Source organism: Tursiops truncatus, chromosome 2 (genome assembly GCF_011762595.2).
Source record: "Tursiops truncatus isolate mTurTru1 chromosome 2, mTurTru1.mat.Y, whole genome shotgun sequence".
NCBI lineage: Eukaryota > Metazoa > Chordata > Mammalia > Artiodactyla > Delphinidae > Tursiops > Tursiops truncatus.
Genome location: NC_047035.1, coordinates 36,097,346 through 36,116,121, shown reverse-complemented (window position 1 = coordinate 36,116,121; position 18,776 = coordinate 36,097,346). Strand labels below are relative to the sequence as shown.

Sequence of the window (18,776 nt, the reverse complement as noted above, 5' to 3'; positions counted from 1 at the left end):
TGCTACTTCATAACAGTGGCGGATAACAAAAACTTAGGTCAGATAAGGGGTTTTCTGTAAGGTTCCTTTCCATCAGAGTAAATCCCTATCCATCTGAGTTGTTGCTTTGTTTACCTTTTATATATCTGCTTGTTTTTTCTAGATCTTTGTTCTGATGAGCCTAATCTTGTGTTAGAAACACATATACTTTTTCTGTTTCTCACTGTCTCTCTCCTATTTCTGAATCTTTTATGAGCAAGATCCTTTGAATTTTGCAGACTTCTAACTATTATTTCAGTAAGAAATCGGGCTGTGGCGCTGAGCTTTTTCAGTGTTTTGTTTAACTGTTATCATTCCAAACAGCCATTCATTTTCTCTTATCACTTCCTGCCTTAGACTCTTCCATTGGTTACCTTGTCTATGTAGACCTTTCTCATTCCAGAACCATACATAATAGATTTTTTTCCCTTTCTCTGTGTTATCAATACATAACAGAATGATTTAATATATTCTCTCTTCAGCTTACTTTGAGACACATTAAGACTCTTGAATTACGCTTCATATCATAAATTACTCTCTTCTTTCTCTTAGGCCTCAGTTCTTGTGCTCGAAACACTGGGTTCTAATTAAACTCTTAAGAAACACAGTAGATATATTTTTTTTTCATGCAGATGTGTCTTCTTTTAAGTAAAAATCTACAGTTTGAAAACTTAAAGTTCATCTGTTTCAGTTATTATGTTCCTTTACTCTTTTTTCCTTTAAAAAATGTGAAGACTAATATAAGATATAATAATATGGGAAACTGGTTGTGAGGTATATGGGATCTCTGTACTAACTCTGCAATAATTCTGTACATCTAAAAGCAGCTGTAAAAGGAAATGTTTATTGAAAAATATATGAAGGACATTTTCATTCATATGAATTTTAGAGATATTCAAAGTGCTGTATTTCTTACAGTTCATGAAAAATCTGACAAATGTCGATATTCTTTTCTCTCTGAACTATTGAATTAATAATAAAGCTTTGAATATTCGTTATTCCCAGATCCTTGTATAATATTAGAAGAAAGTAAATGATAAATTGGTCTCCCAACATCACACCCCCTCTGTTCTTCTTAACTCTTCTGTGGCTGTAGCACCTGAGTGGGCATCTTTATTGCCTTAGGAGCCTGCCATGAGTTCAAAGTCTCAAGTGAAGAGAATTCAGCAACTCTAGGACTTGATTGAGGAAACAGTATTGACCACGTCTTGCTGAATTTTATCTGGGCTCTCTTGGGTTCATAAGGGCTCTAACTCTTCAGAAGGCTCTTGATGGTATAGGTTCTGCTTTGATCTGAAAGGACCAGCCTGCAGTGGCACGCCTGAGTATGAAAGATACTTCTTCTGAAAGTAACGGTGTGTGGCATTTTCGTTTTGCTGCGTTTCTTTCAGAATCATTTTATAACCTTACCATCCTAGCTTTTGTTTCTAGGGCTCTACTTTACGGAGCAGATGATATCCCTAGAAAATAGTTGTAGATTTGTGGCTTGGCAACTGCTTTATTAAAGCCTCATATAAATTGAGAACTGATTACCTTGCTTCTTGCTATGTGGAAGAAAAGATTCTGTTCCTGAAGGTACCCATCCTTTCTCTTCCCTTGCAGACAGAACAGCTTGCAAAATTTCTCAGGCTAAGGAGTCCTTGTCAAAACAAATTTTTATTTGAAGAACTAAGATGCCTAGGGATATTTAGCAACAGCCCATACAAATTACAGTGGAATTGAAACTTTAGAATGGGAAAAAAGAATTTTTCACGTTTGCTTAACCCCATTGCACCCACTGTTAGATAATATTAAATGTTTTAGCCACTTGCTATTCATCTTATAGCAAAACATGTAAATAGAAAAATGGATCTCCTGATTAAACATTGGCGTAGCACATTCTCAATACATCCAATATAAAACATGCTCTACATTTTATTTTAAAAATTACTGGTATCATCAATATTGGTTTTGTGAAAAAGTCCCATGACTGATATTTTTTAATTGTTGAACTCAGATATCCTTTTACTCAGTGGCTTTACTTCCATAATGAAGAAGTACATTTTGTTGGTGACATCTCGAATTCTGGAATAGTTGGAATTATTAGTTAAATTATAGTTTTTCTTTTAAGATGATTTGTTTCATCCGTGAAGGTAATAATCTCAATGCTGAACTGCACCTGGAATAAGCGAACTATTTTGCTTCTTTTATAAAGATTTCAGTGTGTGCAACTCTGAGTTCAGAGAAGATCATACTTGCATGTTCTGAGTGATAGAGAAGTGAAAGAATATTTTTTAAAACGTAACTGCTTAATTTCATGTTTGTTTAGTGATGTTTCCAAAGTAACTGGTGTTTTTCACTGCCATCTCCGTAAGTATGCACATAAAATCTTCAGTGGATTCTTTGAAATATAATTTAAAGCTGAATTCCTTGCTTAATTAATAAGATATACTGGATTAGTCCTGGCTTATTATATGATTTTTGACATTTGTCACCTATAAAGAGAAGTTAACCTCTCAGTACAGCTAATCTTCACCTTTGTTTCTCTTCCTTACTGACAGAATCCCAAGGACTGCAGCAAAGCCAAGAAACTAGTGTGTAATATCAACAAAGGCTGTGGCTATGGCTGTCAGCTCCATCATGTGGTCTACTGCTTCATGATTGCATATGGCACCCAGCGAACACTCATCTTGGAATCTCACAATTGGCGCTATGCTACTGGGGGATGGGAAACTGTGTTTAGACCTGTAAGTGAGACCTGCACAGACAGATCTGGCATCTCCACTGGACACTGGTCAGGTAAGAAGCCTGTGTAGTTTGTCATCTCTCTGTGTTGAACCACTGCATAACCAAGTTATCAGATTCCTACGTACAACCTTATGGCTTACAGTCGTCTTTTTCTCTGCATCCAGTGAGTGCTATACATTATCCAGATAAAATCTGGAATAATAATTTTTATTCACAAAATGTTTCATGGTCAATTTCTTCCTTCTTTTTTTTTTTTTTTTTTTTATTGCTGTGCCACGCAGCATGTTGGGATTTTAGTTCCCCGACCAGGGATCAAATCCATGCCCCCTGCAGTGAAAGTGCAAAGTCCTAACCATTGGACCACCAGGGAATTCCCTCATGATAATTTCATTTCTGATGTTCATTTTTATCTGGATCTAGCAAAATCACTAAGTTTTTTCAAGGAACATAATTTACTCTTTTAATGATTATGATGATGATATACTTCCACTTTTTTGGGTGCTTTCACATTATTTTACTCATTTGATCCTCCAAATTATCCTTTAAGGTAGACTGGTGGTTCTCAAATGTCAGCATGTGTGAGAATCACCTTGAGTCAGAAAATACTATTTTCTGATTCAATAGGCCTGGGGTGGGGCCTGATACTTGCATTTCTGACAAAGTTTCCAGGTCCAGGGACCACACTATGAGAACTACTTAGGCAGACAGTGCAGGTACCTTTATCTCCATTTTACAATTGAGGACAATGAAGCCTAATTTGTTCATGTGATTTTAATTTTATTCAGGAAACGTTTAATGAGGAATAATGTGATTAAGGTACCATGCTAGGCCTGAGAAGAGATACAAAGATTAGCAAGAAATTTCTCTTCTCTCCAAGGACTTGGTGAAACAGGGAATAGAGTATAGATAGAGTTTCTTACTGCTAGTCTCTTCTTTCTACAACGACAATCTTTAAACAAGGTCCCAAGTTGGGCTACCTTTGTTAAAATCTTTGCTGTATCATTTTGTAATCTTGGGCAAGTTACTTAACCTAGGCCTTCATTTCCTCATCAGTAAAATGAAAAGTAATAACTTACTTACCTCTTTGAGATAAATGAACTAATATGTATAGTGCACTTAGCACAGTACCTGATATATGAGCTCTAGTAATTGTTAGCTATCTTTAGTAGCCCTTATTCATTGCGTGCCGACAGTGTGGCAGATACTGAACTAAGTGACCAGGTGAAATGCTGAGTAGGTCAGTACACTATCTCTGCACTCACTTCTTGTGAGAAGTCCAGTATTTTTCAAAATGCTGAGGCATTTCAGTTCATGTAATTTCTTATGGAGCTGAGCACCTTTTGTCACAAGTTAAAACCCTAGATGTGCAATGGAGAGCTATGTCATTGGCAAAGTAAGTAACTTTAGTTCCTTTGTTTCTTTTTGCCTTCTTTGGAAAATACAGGTAATACTTGACTTCACAGAAGTGTCAAGAAAGTCAATTGGGTAATTTCTATAAAATGCTTTAAGTTGCTCTATAAAATGTGCTATATGGATTTAAAGTATTCTCTTGTGATATGAGTTTTGTTTTCCGTAGGATTATTTAGGAACCTTATTCGGTATATCAACATATGTCTTTCTTTGTAGCTCACTTCAAATTTTAAAGTGAACCTCTTCATCTAGAACCTACCTGAGTTTTAGTTTTGAGGTTACCTCTTCCATTGACTGGTCTGTAGTTTATAGCTGGTACAGATTAGATGTCAAGGTTAGGAAGATACAGGAAAAGCAACTCTGTTAGTCTCACTGTGGCTAACTTTTTCATTTTGTGAACTTAGTTCAGTTTCAAGTTTCTTTGATTGTGGAAGCATATAGCCAGCGTAGGACAAAGTTCTTATGTTTCACTGTTTCTAGGGAGAGGCAGCTTTCTGAGTAGCAGTCAGTTAATAAAAAAGTAAAAGGTTAGCCTTACTAGACTTGTCAAATTCAGTGTGTAGGTTGGCCATGCCTATATGTTACAACTAGGTACTTGGTTTGTTTGATTGTAAGCCTTCCTCATACATCTTGTAGTCTGTAGTGGCAACTACAGAACGTGAAGATTAACAATGGCTTGAATTTGAAGCATTCAGAATTTCTTGACATTACAATTAAACAGGTTCTAGAAATTATCCTTCCTTTATTTATGTGGAATCTTGAGGCCTGGTAGATACTAAGTGGCTTTTCCAGGATCACACAGCTTACAAATGACAGAATTCTGGTTAGTACGTTCACTCTACCTACATCCAGTCTAAGTCTTTCCTAGTAAGCTCATGTCAAACACCTTACTTAGCAGAATAACGATTAGAAACTGTCCTGAATGTTTGGGAACTAAATAAGATGATGAATTTAATATCTCTGTCCTCTTTCCTCCCCCTATTCTGTAACTTTTTCCAAATCTTTCATATAATTTTAGATACTGAAGAGTTACCAATGGTATTTTCTTCTTAGTCATTTGCCGTCCTTGATCAAAGAAATCATTTTATCATGGCAGCATAGAATTATAATTTTAATTAAATAGATACTTCCTTTATAACTGCAGGTATTATATAAAATCATATATTTTTCTCCATGCTAATGAATTAAACTGTGCCTATTGGACACCTTTAGTTAATTAAACTAGCAGTTATTTTCAGTATTCTTGCAGAACTCATTATAACTAAAATAATTTAGATGCTAATCTTATATCTAAAAGAAGGAAGAAGTTTATGTTTGAACTTAGAATACTTTCATTTTTATGAGAAGTATGGTTGCCATCCACTTCGGTATCTGTTTATGTATATTATCTGTATATGTACCTTTTGGAGAAACTAACTTATTTCTAGAATCAGAGGAATCAGAATGAAATTTCATAACATTAATCCTTCAGTTAGCCATAAATCAACTAAATCTGTTATTCTTCTGACTTGTACAAAGAACCTTGGGATATTTCCCTTGGCACCACTGCCATGAGATTATTATTGTTCATACACACTTGACATGATGTGTTTACAGGTGGAATTTAGTGACTTCTGTTCAAATCTGTCACCAGCACAGGAATTAGTATGCACGTTTGATCATTTGAATAGCCAAATCATGCCTTGGTGTAAGTTGAGTTCCTTTTTTCTCCTTCATTTTTTTATATTTGTGTATGAAACCGTATCCTTTGTAGTATAATTTGGTTTCGTGAAGCAAAATATTAGAAATTATGCTTCCAGTTAGTAATATCGTTTCCCTGTCACCTATAGATGTCCTGTCTGTTCTAAAGTTGTTGATAAAATGGTCAGTTATTCTTCTGTATCGCAAAATGTTTCCTAAACCTGAACTAACTACATGTTCATAGACCCGATTCTTCCAACTAGATTCCTTATGATAATTCAGAATGGGAATATTGGTATTTAATAGTTTGAAGTATCTTTCAACAAAAATTGATTTGTTTTTAAAAGTATTTTGACTGTTTTAGGCTATGTATGGCGACCAGCTTCCAAGATGCTTTTCTAGTTGCTAGAAAAATACTCTTGAATAAATGATTTAGCAATAGGGCACCTCAGCTATTTAAACTCAGTTCTCCACTATTTTTTCCATTCTAAAAATTGCACATTTATTCAGATTAGCAGTTAAACCATTTGGGTGTTTGCATTTCCTTCTCTTGTATTTGATTGTCATAAATTGAACTGAATTACTTAATTTGATAAATCTAATTGAAAAGCTTTCTTTTAAATGAAAATAATGACTAGTAAGAAACTGTTTGTAAATATGATAAAATTTAATGCCCTAGAGGTGTCTGATTTAAGTGCATGTTTAAGTAGATTGCCACTTGCTGTATTTAATTACCTAAACTGGATGGTTACCTTCTCTCCATACCTCATTTGAAAAAAAGGTTTTGGTCAAAGAGTTTTAGTTGGCATCCTTACATGGAGGCAACCTTAAACTAGAAGTAATTTAATAAAAGTACTTGCTATGTGCTAGGCACCATGCTGGACTACATGCTGTCAGGGGCAGCCTAGGGGGAAAGGTAGACAACTTGAATGAACAATTAAAATGTATTGTGTTATGGGTAAGTCCATAGTACTCTGAAGCACATATCTAACATGTATTTGGGATTCTTCTGGAGGAAGTGATTTTTAAGCTAAGACCCAAAGTATGGGGAGTCAGCCAGGTAGAGATATGATAGAAGAATTTTCTGTCATTGGGCACAACATGTGAAAAGAGGCAAGAGAACATCAAGTCATTGGGGAAACTAGAAATAATTCGTTGTAAAGTTTGAATACTGAGAGACTTATGTTTCATTTTGAAAACACGTGTTACTTACAGGGTTTCCGTTTGGATGGTTGTATGATTGTGTTCCTCCTTAAAACCCAGGTTTTAATTCAGGTGTCAGAGCTCTTTGTTTTGCTTTTGCTTCGGAGATTGGGCAACGTTAGAAGCCAGATTGCTTTCAGTTGGCTCTTGGTGTCATCTAGGAGCCATAACTCTTTAATTAAAAATTTCATTTTTAATATTTTTTAGCGTTCACTCAGTAAAGTTTTGAAAGCTGACAAATACCACAAACTCATATACTCCAGAAAAAAACATTATATTTTTATTAACTGCCTAAAGCACTTCTGTAATGCTGTTTTTCCTGCATTTTATTTAAAATTTGGGTAATCTCCGTATGATAACAATTTTGCATTACCATTTTTTATAGAGAGAATAGGAAGGTAATTTAGTCTTCCACGTTTGTTGAGCAATTTTTTTCCAATTTTATTGAGATATAATTGACATATAAACATTGTATTAGTTTAAGGTATACAACATAATGATTTGGTATGTATATACTGCAAAAAGATTACTGTCATAAGTTAACATCCATCACCTCACATGGTTACAAACTTTTTTTCTTGTAATGAGAACTTTTTAAGATTTACTCTCTTAGTCACCTTCAAATATACAGTATCGTTAACTATAGTCACCATGCTGTATGTTACATACTCAGAGCTTATATGTCCTTTTATTGGAAGCCTGTACCTTTTGACCACCGTCACCCTTTTCCCCCCTACTTTCCCCACCCCCACCCCACCTCTTTTCACCTTTGGCAACCACCAATCTGTTCTCTGTTCCTATGAGTTTGTTTTTTTAGATTCCACATACAAGGGAGATCATACAGTGCATGTGTTTCTCTGACTGACTTACTTCACTTAGTGTAATATCCTCAAGGCCTAGACATGTGGTCGCAAATGGCAGGATTTCTTTCTTTCTCACGGCTGAATCATATTGCATTGTGTGTGTATATATATACTATTTTCTTTATCCTTTCATCCATCAGTGGATGCTTGAGTTGTTTCCATGTCTGGGTTATTGTAAATATGCTGCAGTGAACATGGGGGTGCAGATATCTCTTCAAGATAGTGATTTCATTTCCTTTGGGTATATTACTCAGAGATGGGATTGCTGGATCATATGTTAGTTCTATCGTTTAAGCAAATATCTCACTAAGGTCAAAAGGAAAATCTTTAACAAGCTGAACACAAATTAAATTATACTTTAACTTTTTCCTGTGAAACTAGTATTTGTAACATTTGCAAAACTACTCAGATGTCTATTGGAGTCATCTAAATAATCTAACAAGCTTGTATCCTTAATAATGGCCTATCTCAGATGGACTGATTGATAAACTAATAATATGGTTGATAATCTATAGACATACCTATTAGGATAGGCTATGGACACACTTCTATGTAGTATTTTTTACAGTAATAGTATTTTCAGCCTTTGGTGATTGATTAGTAGAAACATGAAATAAGTACACATAATATTTTAGATTTCTTGTGCTGCAAAAATGTCTTTATTTCTCTGTTTAGGTAATATGAGGAAGAGGAAAGGATACTGGTCTCTGAGTTACCCATGTCTGATCTTAGTTCTGTTGTTTTTAGCTTTCTGAACTTCAACAGTTAATTATAGCTTCTGAACCTCAGTTTCATCCTAAGAAAGCTCATGATACTCAGTACCTATCTCCCTATCCACTTTTATAGGGCTATAATCACAAGCGAAAATGATTAAGGGCTATAAAAGGTATTAAGATGATTTTCACATACAGTTTATTTTCACTGTCTATGTTTGGTCCCCAAATTTTAAAACAAAAACATAATAATAGAATACATTATTAGATTATAATCTGTAACAATAGAAAAGTTATCCTTTTTCTCTAAGATGAAAACTAGGCCTTTATAAGAGCGTCATAGACAGTTTTCCCTTTTAAAATCATAAAGTTACATGGAAAAATTGAAAGAGATCCAGAGAGGAGAAATAACTTCTGAGAATAACCTCTAAGTGCTAAAATCTCTGTGCTTAATAAACCTACCATTTAATCACAGTAAAATTAAATAACCTCTGAGAGTAACCTCTAAGTGCTAAAATATCTCTGTGCTTAATAAACCCACCGTTTAATCATAGTAAAATTCTGAACTAGTCAGAGAGTCTCTCTGCAGCTACCTTAATATTTTTTTCTATACCAACACACCTGAGATAGAAGGTATACTCCCACTTATAACAGTAGCTCACTATAGTTAGTGATTTTAAAACTGGCTGTGTTTGTGGGGAAGGGGTGGTGGTTCAGGGAGATTTGAAGACAGCATTGGTACCATGCGTAGATGAAAAGCTCGCTATCCCAGCTTCAAGATTCTAATAGGTCTCTCTGCCCTACACCTTACTCTTTTGAGAATTACTGACCTAAACACATATCACTGCAGGTACGTAAAGACTTTTATTTCAGCCTATATAAGACTCGTTTTGCTGTTCATGGTCCATAAAAGAAAGGAAGATTTTTGTTTCAGGAATGTAAAATACCAGTTAGAATATATGTGTATCGCAGAAGAACTCAAACTACCTTTCACTATGATATCTCCTTTATCTTCAGCTTCCCACTTCAGGAGAGAGGAGGATATCTATGGTATCTCAGTTATAGTTACACAGTATGGGAATAGGGAGCTGAAACTTCGTCCACACAACAGTTTTGCCCGGAGTACCCACACATCTTAAACACAACCATAGATGTTTATTTCCGTATTTATCCTACAAATGCTTTTCCTTTCGAGTTATGAGTAAACCTGGGGAAAGTGAGTCAGAAGTTTGCAAACTGCCAGGATAAACATGGTACATTCTTCTGGACTATCAGTTTTATTTGCTAATATGTAAGCTAAATCATTTTCAGATAATAAAACAAACAGGTTATATAATGGTGTAAAATGAAAATTTTGATGAAACATCAGACTTCAGCCCATAGGTTTAGTGCAGCCTTCATATCCTCAGTACTATAAGTTTACCCTCCTCTGCTGTTGGGAGCATTTTGGAGGAAAACTTTAAGAAGTACTATTCTGTGTTCAAATTTTTAGCTTTTTTTTTTTTTTTTTTTTTTTTTAGCTATTTATTTTATCTTGAAGGAGACTCCAGATGGTAGCAGGACCTAGGTCTTCTGGTTATTTACACAATGTCAAACACTTGACCAGAGCACAAAAAATGTAATAAAAGAAAGAAAGAAAACCCACCTCTCCTGCATCCTGGTCCAAATCTGAAACTATTACCCTGCAAGCTGTGTGAGGCACTTTTACTAAATTGTAGATTTTGTTTTTTTAAGAAAATAGTCTATCAATAAGAATGAATTTTCTTTAGCAATATATCCTGCTCTTTTTAGACAAAGATCTGGCAGAATGAGTTCAGAGATTAAAAGAGATATGATTTAGGAAGTAGCAGTACATAATTAGCATCAGAGTCATTGTGGAGTGAAAACAGTTTCACTGGAAAAGTTTCTGAAATATCCTCTGAAGTCTATTTAGAACCTATCCAAGGCTACTAGAAATAGAATCCAGGTGCTCTGGATTTCCTGTGGGAATGTCTGGGCCACATGACCTTGATACCTGTCTCAGAAATTATCAGTGTTTTTGTAAGTACTGATACACCTTTTATGTTATGTGTTCTTAAAGATTTGCTGTAAATTGAATTATTATAAATTAAGTCATGTTTTAAACATTCTAGTGGAACTCTGTAAAGCAGCGGTCCCCAACCTGTTTGGCACCAGGGACCAGTTTCGTGGAAGACAGTTTTTCCACGGACTGCGTGGTGGGGGAGATGGTTTCGAGGTGATTCAAGTGCATTACATTTATTGTGCCCTTTATTTCTATTATTATTACATTGTGATATATAATGAAATAATTATACAACTCACCATAATGCAGAATCAGTGGGAGCCCTGAACTTCTTTTCACTCACTGATAGGGTTTTGAGACGAGTCTGCAAGCAGTTGATTTATTATGGTCTCTGTGCAGTCAAACCTCTCTGCTAATGATGATCTGTATTTGCAGCTGCTCCCCAGCACTAGCATCACCGCCTCAACTCCACCTCAGATCATCAGGCATTAGATTCTCATAAGGAGCGTACAACCTAGATCCCTCGCATGTGCAATTCACAGAAGAGTTCGTGCTCCTATGAGAAAGTAGCGCTGCCGCTGATCTGACAGGAGGCAGAGCTCAGGTGGTAATGCGAGTGATGGGGAGCGGCTGTAAATACAGATGAAGCTTCGCTCGCTCATCCACCGCTCACCTCCTGCTGTGTAGCCCGGGTCCCAACACGTCCCCGACTGGTATCAGTCTGGGGACCCCTGATGTAAAGAATTTTAAAAAAAAGAGTACAAATGAACTTATTTACAAAACAGAAGTAGAGTCACAGATGTAGAAAACAAACTTATAGTTACCAAGGGATGGCGGTGGGGGAGATTGGGACTGACATATACACACTACTATATATGAAATAGATAACTAATAAGAACCTGCTGTATAGCACAGCGAACTCTACTCAATACTCTGTAATGGCCTGTATGGGAAAAGAATCTAAAAAAAAGAGTGGATATATGTATATGTATAACTGATTCACTTTGCTGTACACCTGAAACTGACACAACATAGTAAATCAAATATACTCCAATAAAAAAAAAATTTTTTAAGTAAAATAGGAATAATAATAGTACTTCCTTCATAGACTTACTGGGAGTATTAAATGAGATAAATGCATGTCAGACACATAGAAGAGTACCTGACATAAACTGAGTACTCAATAAATGTCAGATAATATTATTGACATTATTAAAACTTCTGTATAGATTGTCATTATGCAAACTGTATAACATTTGACGGTATTTTATAATGTGCAAATCCCTCTTACCTATGATCTCAATTTCATTGCATCTATTTAATAAAAATAGAGATAAGAATAAAAAAAGAATTCCAAAGGAAATTCTTTCATAAAGGAAAGAATCTTTTATTCTCATATGAGCTAGTAGTCTCCTGGTTCATTGATCTCTCCCCACTCCACCCTACCTCTCTCTCTCTCTCTCTCTCTCTCTCATATTCTCTTCAAAATGCAATCATTTGGTTGCATTTTGGTAAGAGTCTTACTTGTTTATAATCTGTAGATCACATTCAAGTTTAGAATGATTCTATAATTAAGATAATTGTTGAAATGCTAAAGAAAGTTAAGAATGCCTCCTAGCTCTTTTGGTTGGTTTTATATGCCAGAGCTCTGGGTATGATATAAATCTAGAATTTCCTTATCTCTCTTCCTCAGGTTTATGTAAATTATAGGCTAATTCTATGGAATAGGAAGTAATAATAGGCCATGGTCTTTGGTGGAATTATACATATGTGGATCGCCCACATAAGCAGGGAAGTGCACTAGTCATCATGTAAAAATTTGAGTGTTTCTAGTTGCTGTGGGGAATAGAAAGATAAATAAGACCCAGTCCCTGCCCTTCAGGAACTTACACTGAGTGTATTAAGACACACTGATCTATAATTGTAACAAAGATAGGATATGTTAAGTGTCATAAGAGAGGTATAGAGTTTTGTGGGTCATCAGAAGATAGAGAAACTGTTTCTGGCTGAAGGTATTAAAGGCATCATTGGGAGCATAAGCTGGGCCTTTAAAGAATGAGGACAGGGATAGTCTACAACGACAGATCAATGTCATTGACATGAAATCAGAAGGTATTAGTTGTGTGACTTTAACTAGTATCCCACAACCTTTCATAATACCTGTTCTATGTACCTTACAGAGTCGTTATGAGGATTCAAAATGATACTGTATTTGACAGTGCTTTATATGTTCTAAATCACCCTATATGTTGTTATTACCACTTTAGTTTTATGGGAACAAAGCAAAATAATAAAAATAGCATAATTGGGTCATGGGATTTCAGCAGGGCTTCTTGTAAGAAACTTTAACAACCAACATTAATGAAACTTAGAAGTACTTGATGGCTTTTTATGAAACTCATTCAGAAATATAAATGAAAAGAGAAGAGGGAAATTATGATGGAGGAGCAAGGTGAAGACAGCCATCCCCTTTGCTCATCCTTTCACTGAGAGCCAGCTTCAGCTCCCCAGCAATCCCAGCCCAACTGAAGATCATCCCCTTCTTCTCTTGGGTTTTATTTAGTTTGTCCAGTAAAATCACAGCGTCTAGGCTAATTAGGGACTAGACTATGCTCCTGTCAAGGAAACTTGGCCTGTTTCCCTTTATTTTGGGGGACTGGGTTGCCTTCTTAGCTAAAGCCATCACTGACCCCAATCAGAGAAACTTCCTTACAAAACGTCAGTCTTCGGTTAGTTCTTTAGCTCTCCAAGCTGATAAATGATGATTTGGGGAGGGAGAAGCGGGATTTGGAATAAAACATGGTGTCTTGGAGCTCTAATATGTAGGTGATACTAAAAGAATCAAGAATTAATTCCTGTGAAGGTTCTGCTCCATTTGAGCTGTGTCAAAATTAATGCTTAGGAATCTGAACATACCCAAGGTGCTGATTTCCAAGTTACTTGCCTAAAAGTGGAGATAGGCTTCATTGAAGTTTTCTCCAAACACTAACAATGGAAGATTTCAATGTTAGAAATACATAAAAGTGAGGGCCTTTGAATGACCATCCGTCTGGTACCTGTCTGTTGACTAGATGGAACTACGTTTTTCAGACCAGCAGAGATTATGTTTAGTTAAGCAGCCCAAAACACAGTATTGAAGCACTGACGCATGCTCCTCTCCTCTCTAGTTTTTGGGTATTAAATATTGTATTTGAAGCTATTTGTGTAGTATGTCTAGGTTGTGGCTAAGAATAAACTAGCCTGGAACACTCCAATGGGATTTTAAGGCACAATGGAAAAAGCTGTTGAAAAAAGGGTAAATCACCAGTATTTTCTTTTCTCTGCTGTCACTGCCCATCTTGCTGTGTCCACTGAAATTGGACAGTAGGAACTGGGGAGTGGGCTGGTTTATTAGCTGCTTCTGCTGCCATCTCTAACCAGTCTTGATCCATGCAGTTGAGAATACCCAATAACAGGGCTGGCAAAAGGAGACATTGCACTGTGTCCCTTGTTTTCTAGATTATATTCAGTACCAACCATAGGGCCACCCAAATTGAGATTTTAGAATATATAGGGCATCCATATGCATCCTTTGGAAATGTCTAGCCATTAGTACCTGGATTGACTTCAGAAGGTTAGATAGTCTTTTAAGAATATGATATCTACATTTTAAAAGTGACGTGATATCTCTATTTCAGAGGAAAGATTATTATCTTATGGCTTGTCATGAATGACCATCTTAGAGGCACCCATTTGTATTATATATGTGTTAATAAGTGGACATTTAGTTCATTCACCTGTTGTATTTTCTTATACATTTGTATCATGATTCCCTCATCGATGGACGTTTAAATTATTTCACGTTTTTGCCATTATAAACAAAGATATATCTTTGAGTATCTTTATGTGTGTCTCCTTGTTCACATGTGTTAGTTTCTCTAGGGCAGTGCTTATCAAACTTTTGCACATCATACCATATGTAAAAGATATTTTTACTGCCCATATTATCACGTGGGAGGTGATGGTATATGGCAAAGCTACAGAGATCTCTATGGCGGTGTGTTACAAATAAAATCTTATGCTCTAAAAAGGGAGCTGGCAAACAGTGGTCCTCAGCCAAACTCAGCCCTCCACCTGTTTTTGTAAATAAAGTTTTACTAGAACACAGCCACATCCAGTTGTTAACATTTTGTCTATGACTGCTTTCATACTACAGTGGCAGAGTTGAATAGTTGCAATAGAGACCATCTGGCCTGCAAAGGCTAAAGTGTTTACTATCTAGCTTTTTACAAAAAAAGTTTGCTGACTCCTACTCTAAAATAATAATTAACAAACAAATATAGTTTCAACCATTGTAAATTTGTGAATAGTTTTTTAAAATTTGTTTGGTCTTTTCCATGAACTTATTGATTTGAGATAAAATTAATTTATGGTGAAATAAACAGATCTTAAATGTATAATTCAATGAGTTTTGATAATGTAACCAATACCCTTGTCTGTTCAAGTCTTTTCTAATTTTTAAAATTGGGTTATTTGACTTTTTATTTTTAATTTATAGGCGGGGTGTATGTGTGTATCCTAGGTACAGATTCTTTAGCAGAAACATGATTTACAAATATTTTCTCTCAGTCTGTGGCTTGCCTTTTCATTTTCTTAACAGTATCTTTTGAAGATCAAAATTTTTAACTTTATTAAAGTCCAGTTAATTGCTTTTCTTCTATAACTATAAAAGTTAGTGCTTTTTGTGTCCTAAGAAATCTTTGCCTATCCTAAGGTTGCAAAGATACTGTTTTATGTTTTCTTCCAGAAGTCTTATACTTTTAGCTTTTATATTTATGTCTATGATCCCTCTCATATTAATTTTTGTGTGTAGTGTGAGGTAAGGGTTGAGGTTTATTGTTTTCTGTATGTTTATCCAGTTGTTCCAGACTTACATGTTGAAAAACTGGCCTTTCACTATCAAATTGTCTTGGTGCCTGTGTCAAAAATCAATTGACAATGTATGGATCTATTTCTGTTCTCTCCTGTTCTACTGCTCTTTTTATGTCTATCCTTACACCTCAAGTTTTTATCTTCCATCAGATATTTTGACATGTGAATTGGAAAGCTGGACCTATGCTTAGAAGTGGTGTTACTAGGTCATAGTGAAGTATATTTATCTTTAAGTTGTCTTCATATGCTTAACCCCTCTATGGGAAAATTAGTTCAATAGTCTCCTAACTATCCCCTCTGCTTTCAGAATTTATCCCCTTTTAATCCATTCTCCACGCTGCCAGAAGAATGATATCGCCAAAATCAAATATGACTTTGTTTCTCAAAAACTTCCATGGCTGCTCAGTGTCTAGAGAGACACATATTAACTCCTTACTTAGAATACAAGAAATAAGCCGCTTCTGCTACTGCCCATGTCTCAAAATGTGCCCAGGATTCCTGATCTCACCAGTTCAACTACAGATTTATTCCTTGAAAATTCTGTGCACTTTTATTTATATACTGGGAACATATTTCTTCTTTCTAGAATGTCTTTCCTCCATTTCACCCCATGAATTCCTGTTTATCTTTTAGTATCACTTCCTTTGTCATATTTCTCTCCAGTTAACCTCATGTTCTCACTTACGAATATACTATATTTAAATAGTTTGTTTACATGTCTCTTTAACTACATTTATAGTGACTTTTTTGAGATTCTTGTCTGATTTATTTTGTCTCCTTTTTGCCTAATAGTACTGGCCAATAACTGTTACTCAGTTAGTGTGAAATCTTGGTTTTTTTGTTTTGTTTTTAATTAAATTGCCTCTAAGCAAAATGATCCTTGAAAAATTTTACTTTCCGTTTCCAAATCTATCAACTAAAAGAAATATAGCCTAATCTATGTGATTCACAGATTTCTGATGCAGTGCACATGAGATCGTAGGCATGGAAATGTTTGGAAAATGTTTCAAAAATATGATGGCCTTACTGAAAACTACTATGTTGAAAAATAGCTATGTTTAAAAGTACCTTATGGACTAAAGCATTTTCCTATACAAAATCTCAGCTATATGTGTGTATGTCTGTGTCTTTGGATATCTTTGATTCAGTAAACATTTATTGAATACTTTCCCAGCTCAGGTATTATGAAAGTAATATTATGTACAGCAATAGCTAACATGTAGTGAACCTTACCATGTAACAGTGCTTAAGAACTTTGCATATGTTTTCTTATTTAATATTCACAATAAACCTATATGGTAGGTGCTATCATTATTCACATTTTATATAGGTCAATAATTTGCCATAGGTAATAAGAAATCCCCAGTCTGACTTCAGAACCTGATCTTTAAACATTAATGCTCAGAATCATTAAGCCATAGCCCCCAAAGCCTGGTTTTATAAGGCTGGCTACATTTTTGAAGGGTTGTTTTTAGAAAAAGGAGAATATGTGACATTGATGTATATGGACTACAAAGGGTAAAATATTTACTGTCTGGCCCTTTACAGGACAAGTTTGCCAATCTCATTGTAGATGGTTAAGACAGAGTTCCTGTTCTCAAGAAGCTCCCAGTCTAAATAGCAGATCAATGCAAACATTTTTAAAATATCTGTTTCATGAGGCAACATGCGGTTAGTGATGTTATAAAGATATAAACAAGAGACCAAAGATATAAACCGTCCCAAGGTTGGGAGGTACAGTCATTCCAGCGAAAAGAATGAAAAGAAATGGCATTTGAACTGGTCTTGGAAAAATTGTAAAATGACCAGAAATCTTAGATATAGAATTCTGCACACTTGGAGTGCTTGATGAATGGTGATAAAAAATGCTTATGTGCCTGTTACATCTTACTTAGAGTAGTGCCAAAGTATCAGAACTCCTGGGCATTGTTTTTCCTTCTGCCCCTGATTTGCTGAGTTATATGGAAGAGAGCATTAAACCATCTGCTTCTCAGTCATCCTTTAGCAGAATGTGACTGAAAAATCAGTCTGAGCTAATTATGTTGCATTTCTCAAGGGACTCCAAAACAAACCTGATAGAAGGTGCCGAGGTGCAGGTATTTTTTCAGCTGTAATGTATTTCTTTAAAATAACAATATATTTCAGCTGAAAATATTAGTGCTTTAGTTAAATAAACCTTGCATTTTGCATTCATTCTTAACTGTCATTGAATAGGTAAAACTGAAAATCAATGTTTACATTCAGAGTAATTGCAATTTTTGTGATAGGTTTTGTAGTTATAGGAATTCAACACATAATTTTATAACACATTAGCAATGATTTGCGAAAAACAATAAATGTAACCATGCTTTTGAAGAACATGGGCAAAAGTAGTCAAGTTAATATAGAATTGCTTGTTAGGAATGTTTTAATTAAATTGAGGATATGACATAGGATTGGCATTGTTATTATTACTCAACCCTTTGTGGTAAATAGTGGCAGGGATGTAAACAATGAATGTCACCCTGAAAGATTTGTACTTTCTAAGTTAAGCACGCAGGAAAGTATTCAACTACATCAGGAGATGCATTTTCTGCTAACATAATTTAGAATATGACAGTTAAATTATTAATCAAATGGTTGGATATGGAGGGATTTTTCTCAGAGAGAGAAAAGGATAAATTACTCCATGTCAGTTGAACAATATTCCAAACACCAAAAATAAAGGCAGGGGAGGCATAAAGATTCCCTAATTTTGTAGTTTGTGCAGACTGGCATCCATTGTATGAATAATAAATGTTATGTCTATATTTGTGACATTAAAAAAAATCTGATAATAGCTTTAAGCTACTTCTTTTTCTGAATCATTAATATTAATATGTTAGTATTGAAGTAATTAATGTATATATGGACAAATCACTGTTCCCTGGTCTGCTGTGGATCATTAAATGTTTCTCATTTGATTAAATGAAATCTCTTCTTTGAACATTTTTCTTAGCCTGAAAAGACATATACATTAGTGATAAATAGCAATTGTGGTTTCTGTCTTTTGTGTTGATATAGATATTTTGTTTGGAATAGATTTTATGTAAAAATGTGTGTTCAGTGGCATTTTCAGTTTAACAAAAAGACTAATGCATATTTTACTATAACAACTGTAATATGCCCTTAAATATTTATTTAAACATATTTCTCTCTATTTTAGTAGTGTGTTTACCTATGTAATTGAGTAAAATCGGGAGTGGCCAC

At 35.1% G+C, this 18,776-nt stretch overlaps 1 protein-coding gene across 9 annotated transcripts in view; it reads left to right on the top strand.

Moving 5' to 3' along the window:
- The window catches only part of FUT8 (fucosyltransferase 8), a 318,277-nt gene that overhangs the window by 256,809 nt on the left and 42,692 nt on the right, over positions 1-18,776 (top strand). For all 9 annotated transcript variants that reach the window (XM_019922488.3, XM_033851048.2, XM_073800357.1 and 6 more), the window contains one exon: positions 2,559-2,796. In XM_019922488.3, coding sequence (XP_019778047.1) covers positions 2,559-2,796 — 238 coding nt within the window. The remainder of the gene's footprint in view (positions 1-2,558; positions 2,797-18,776) is intronic.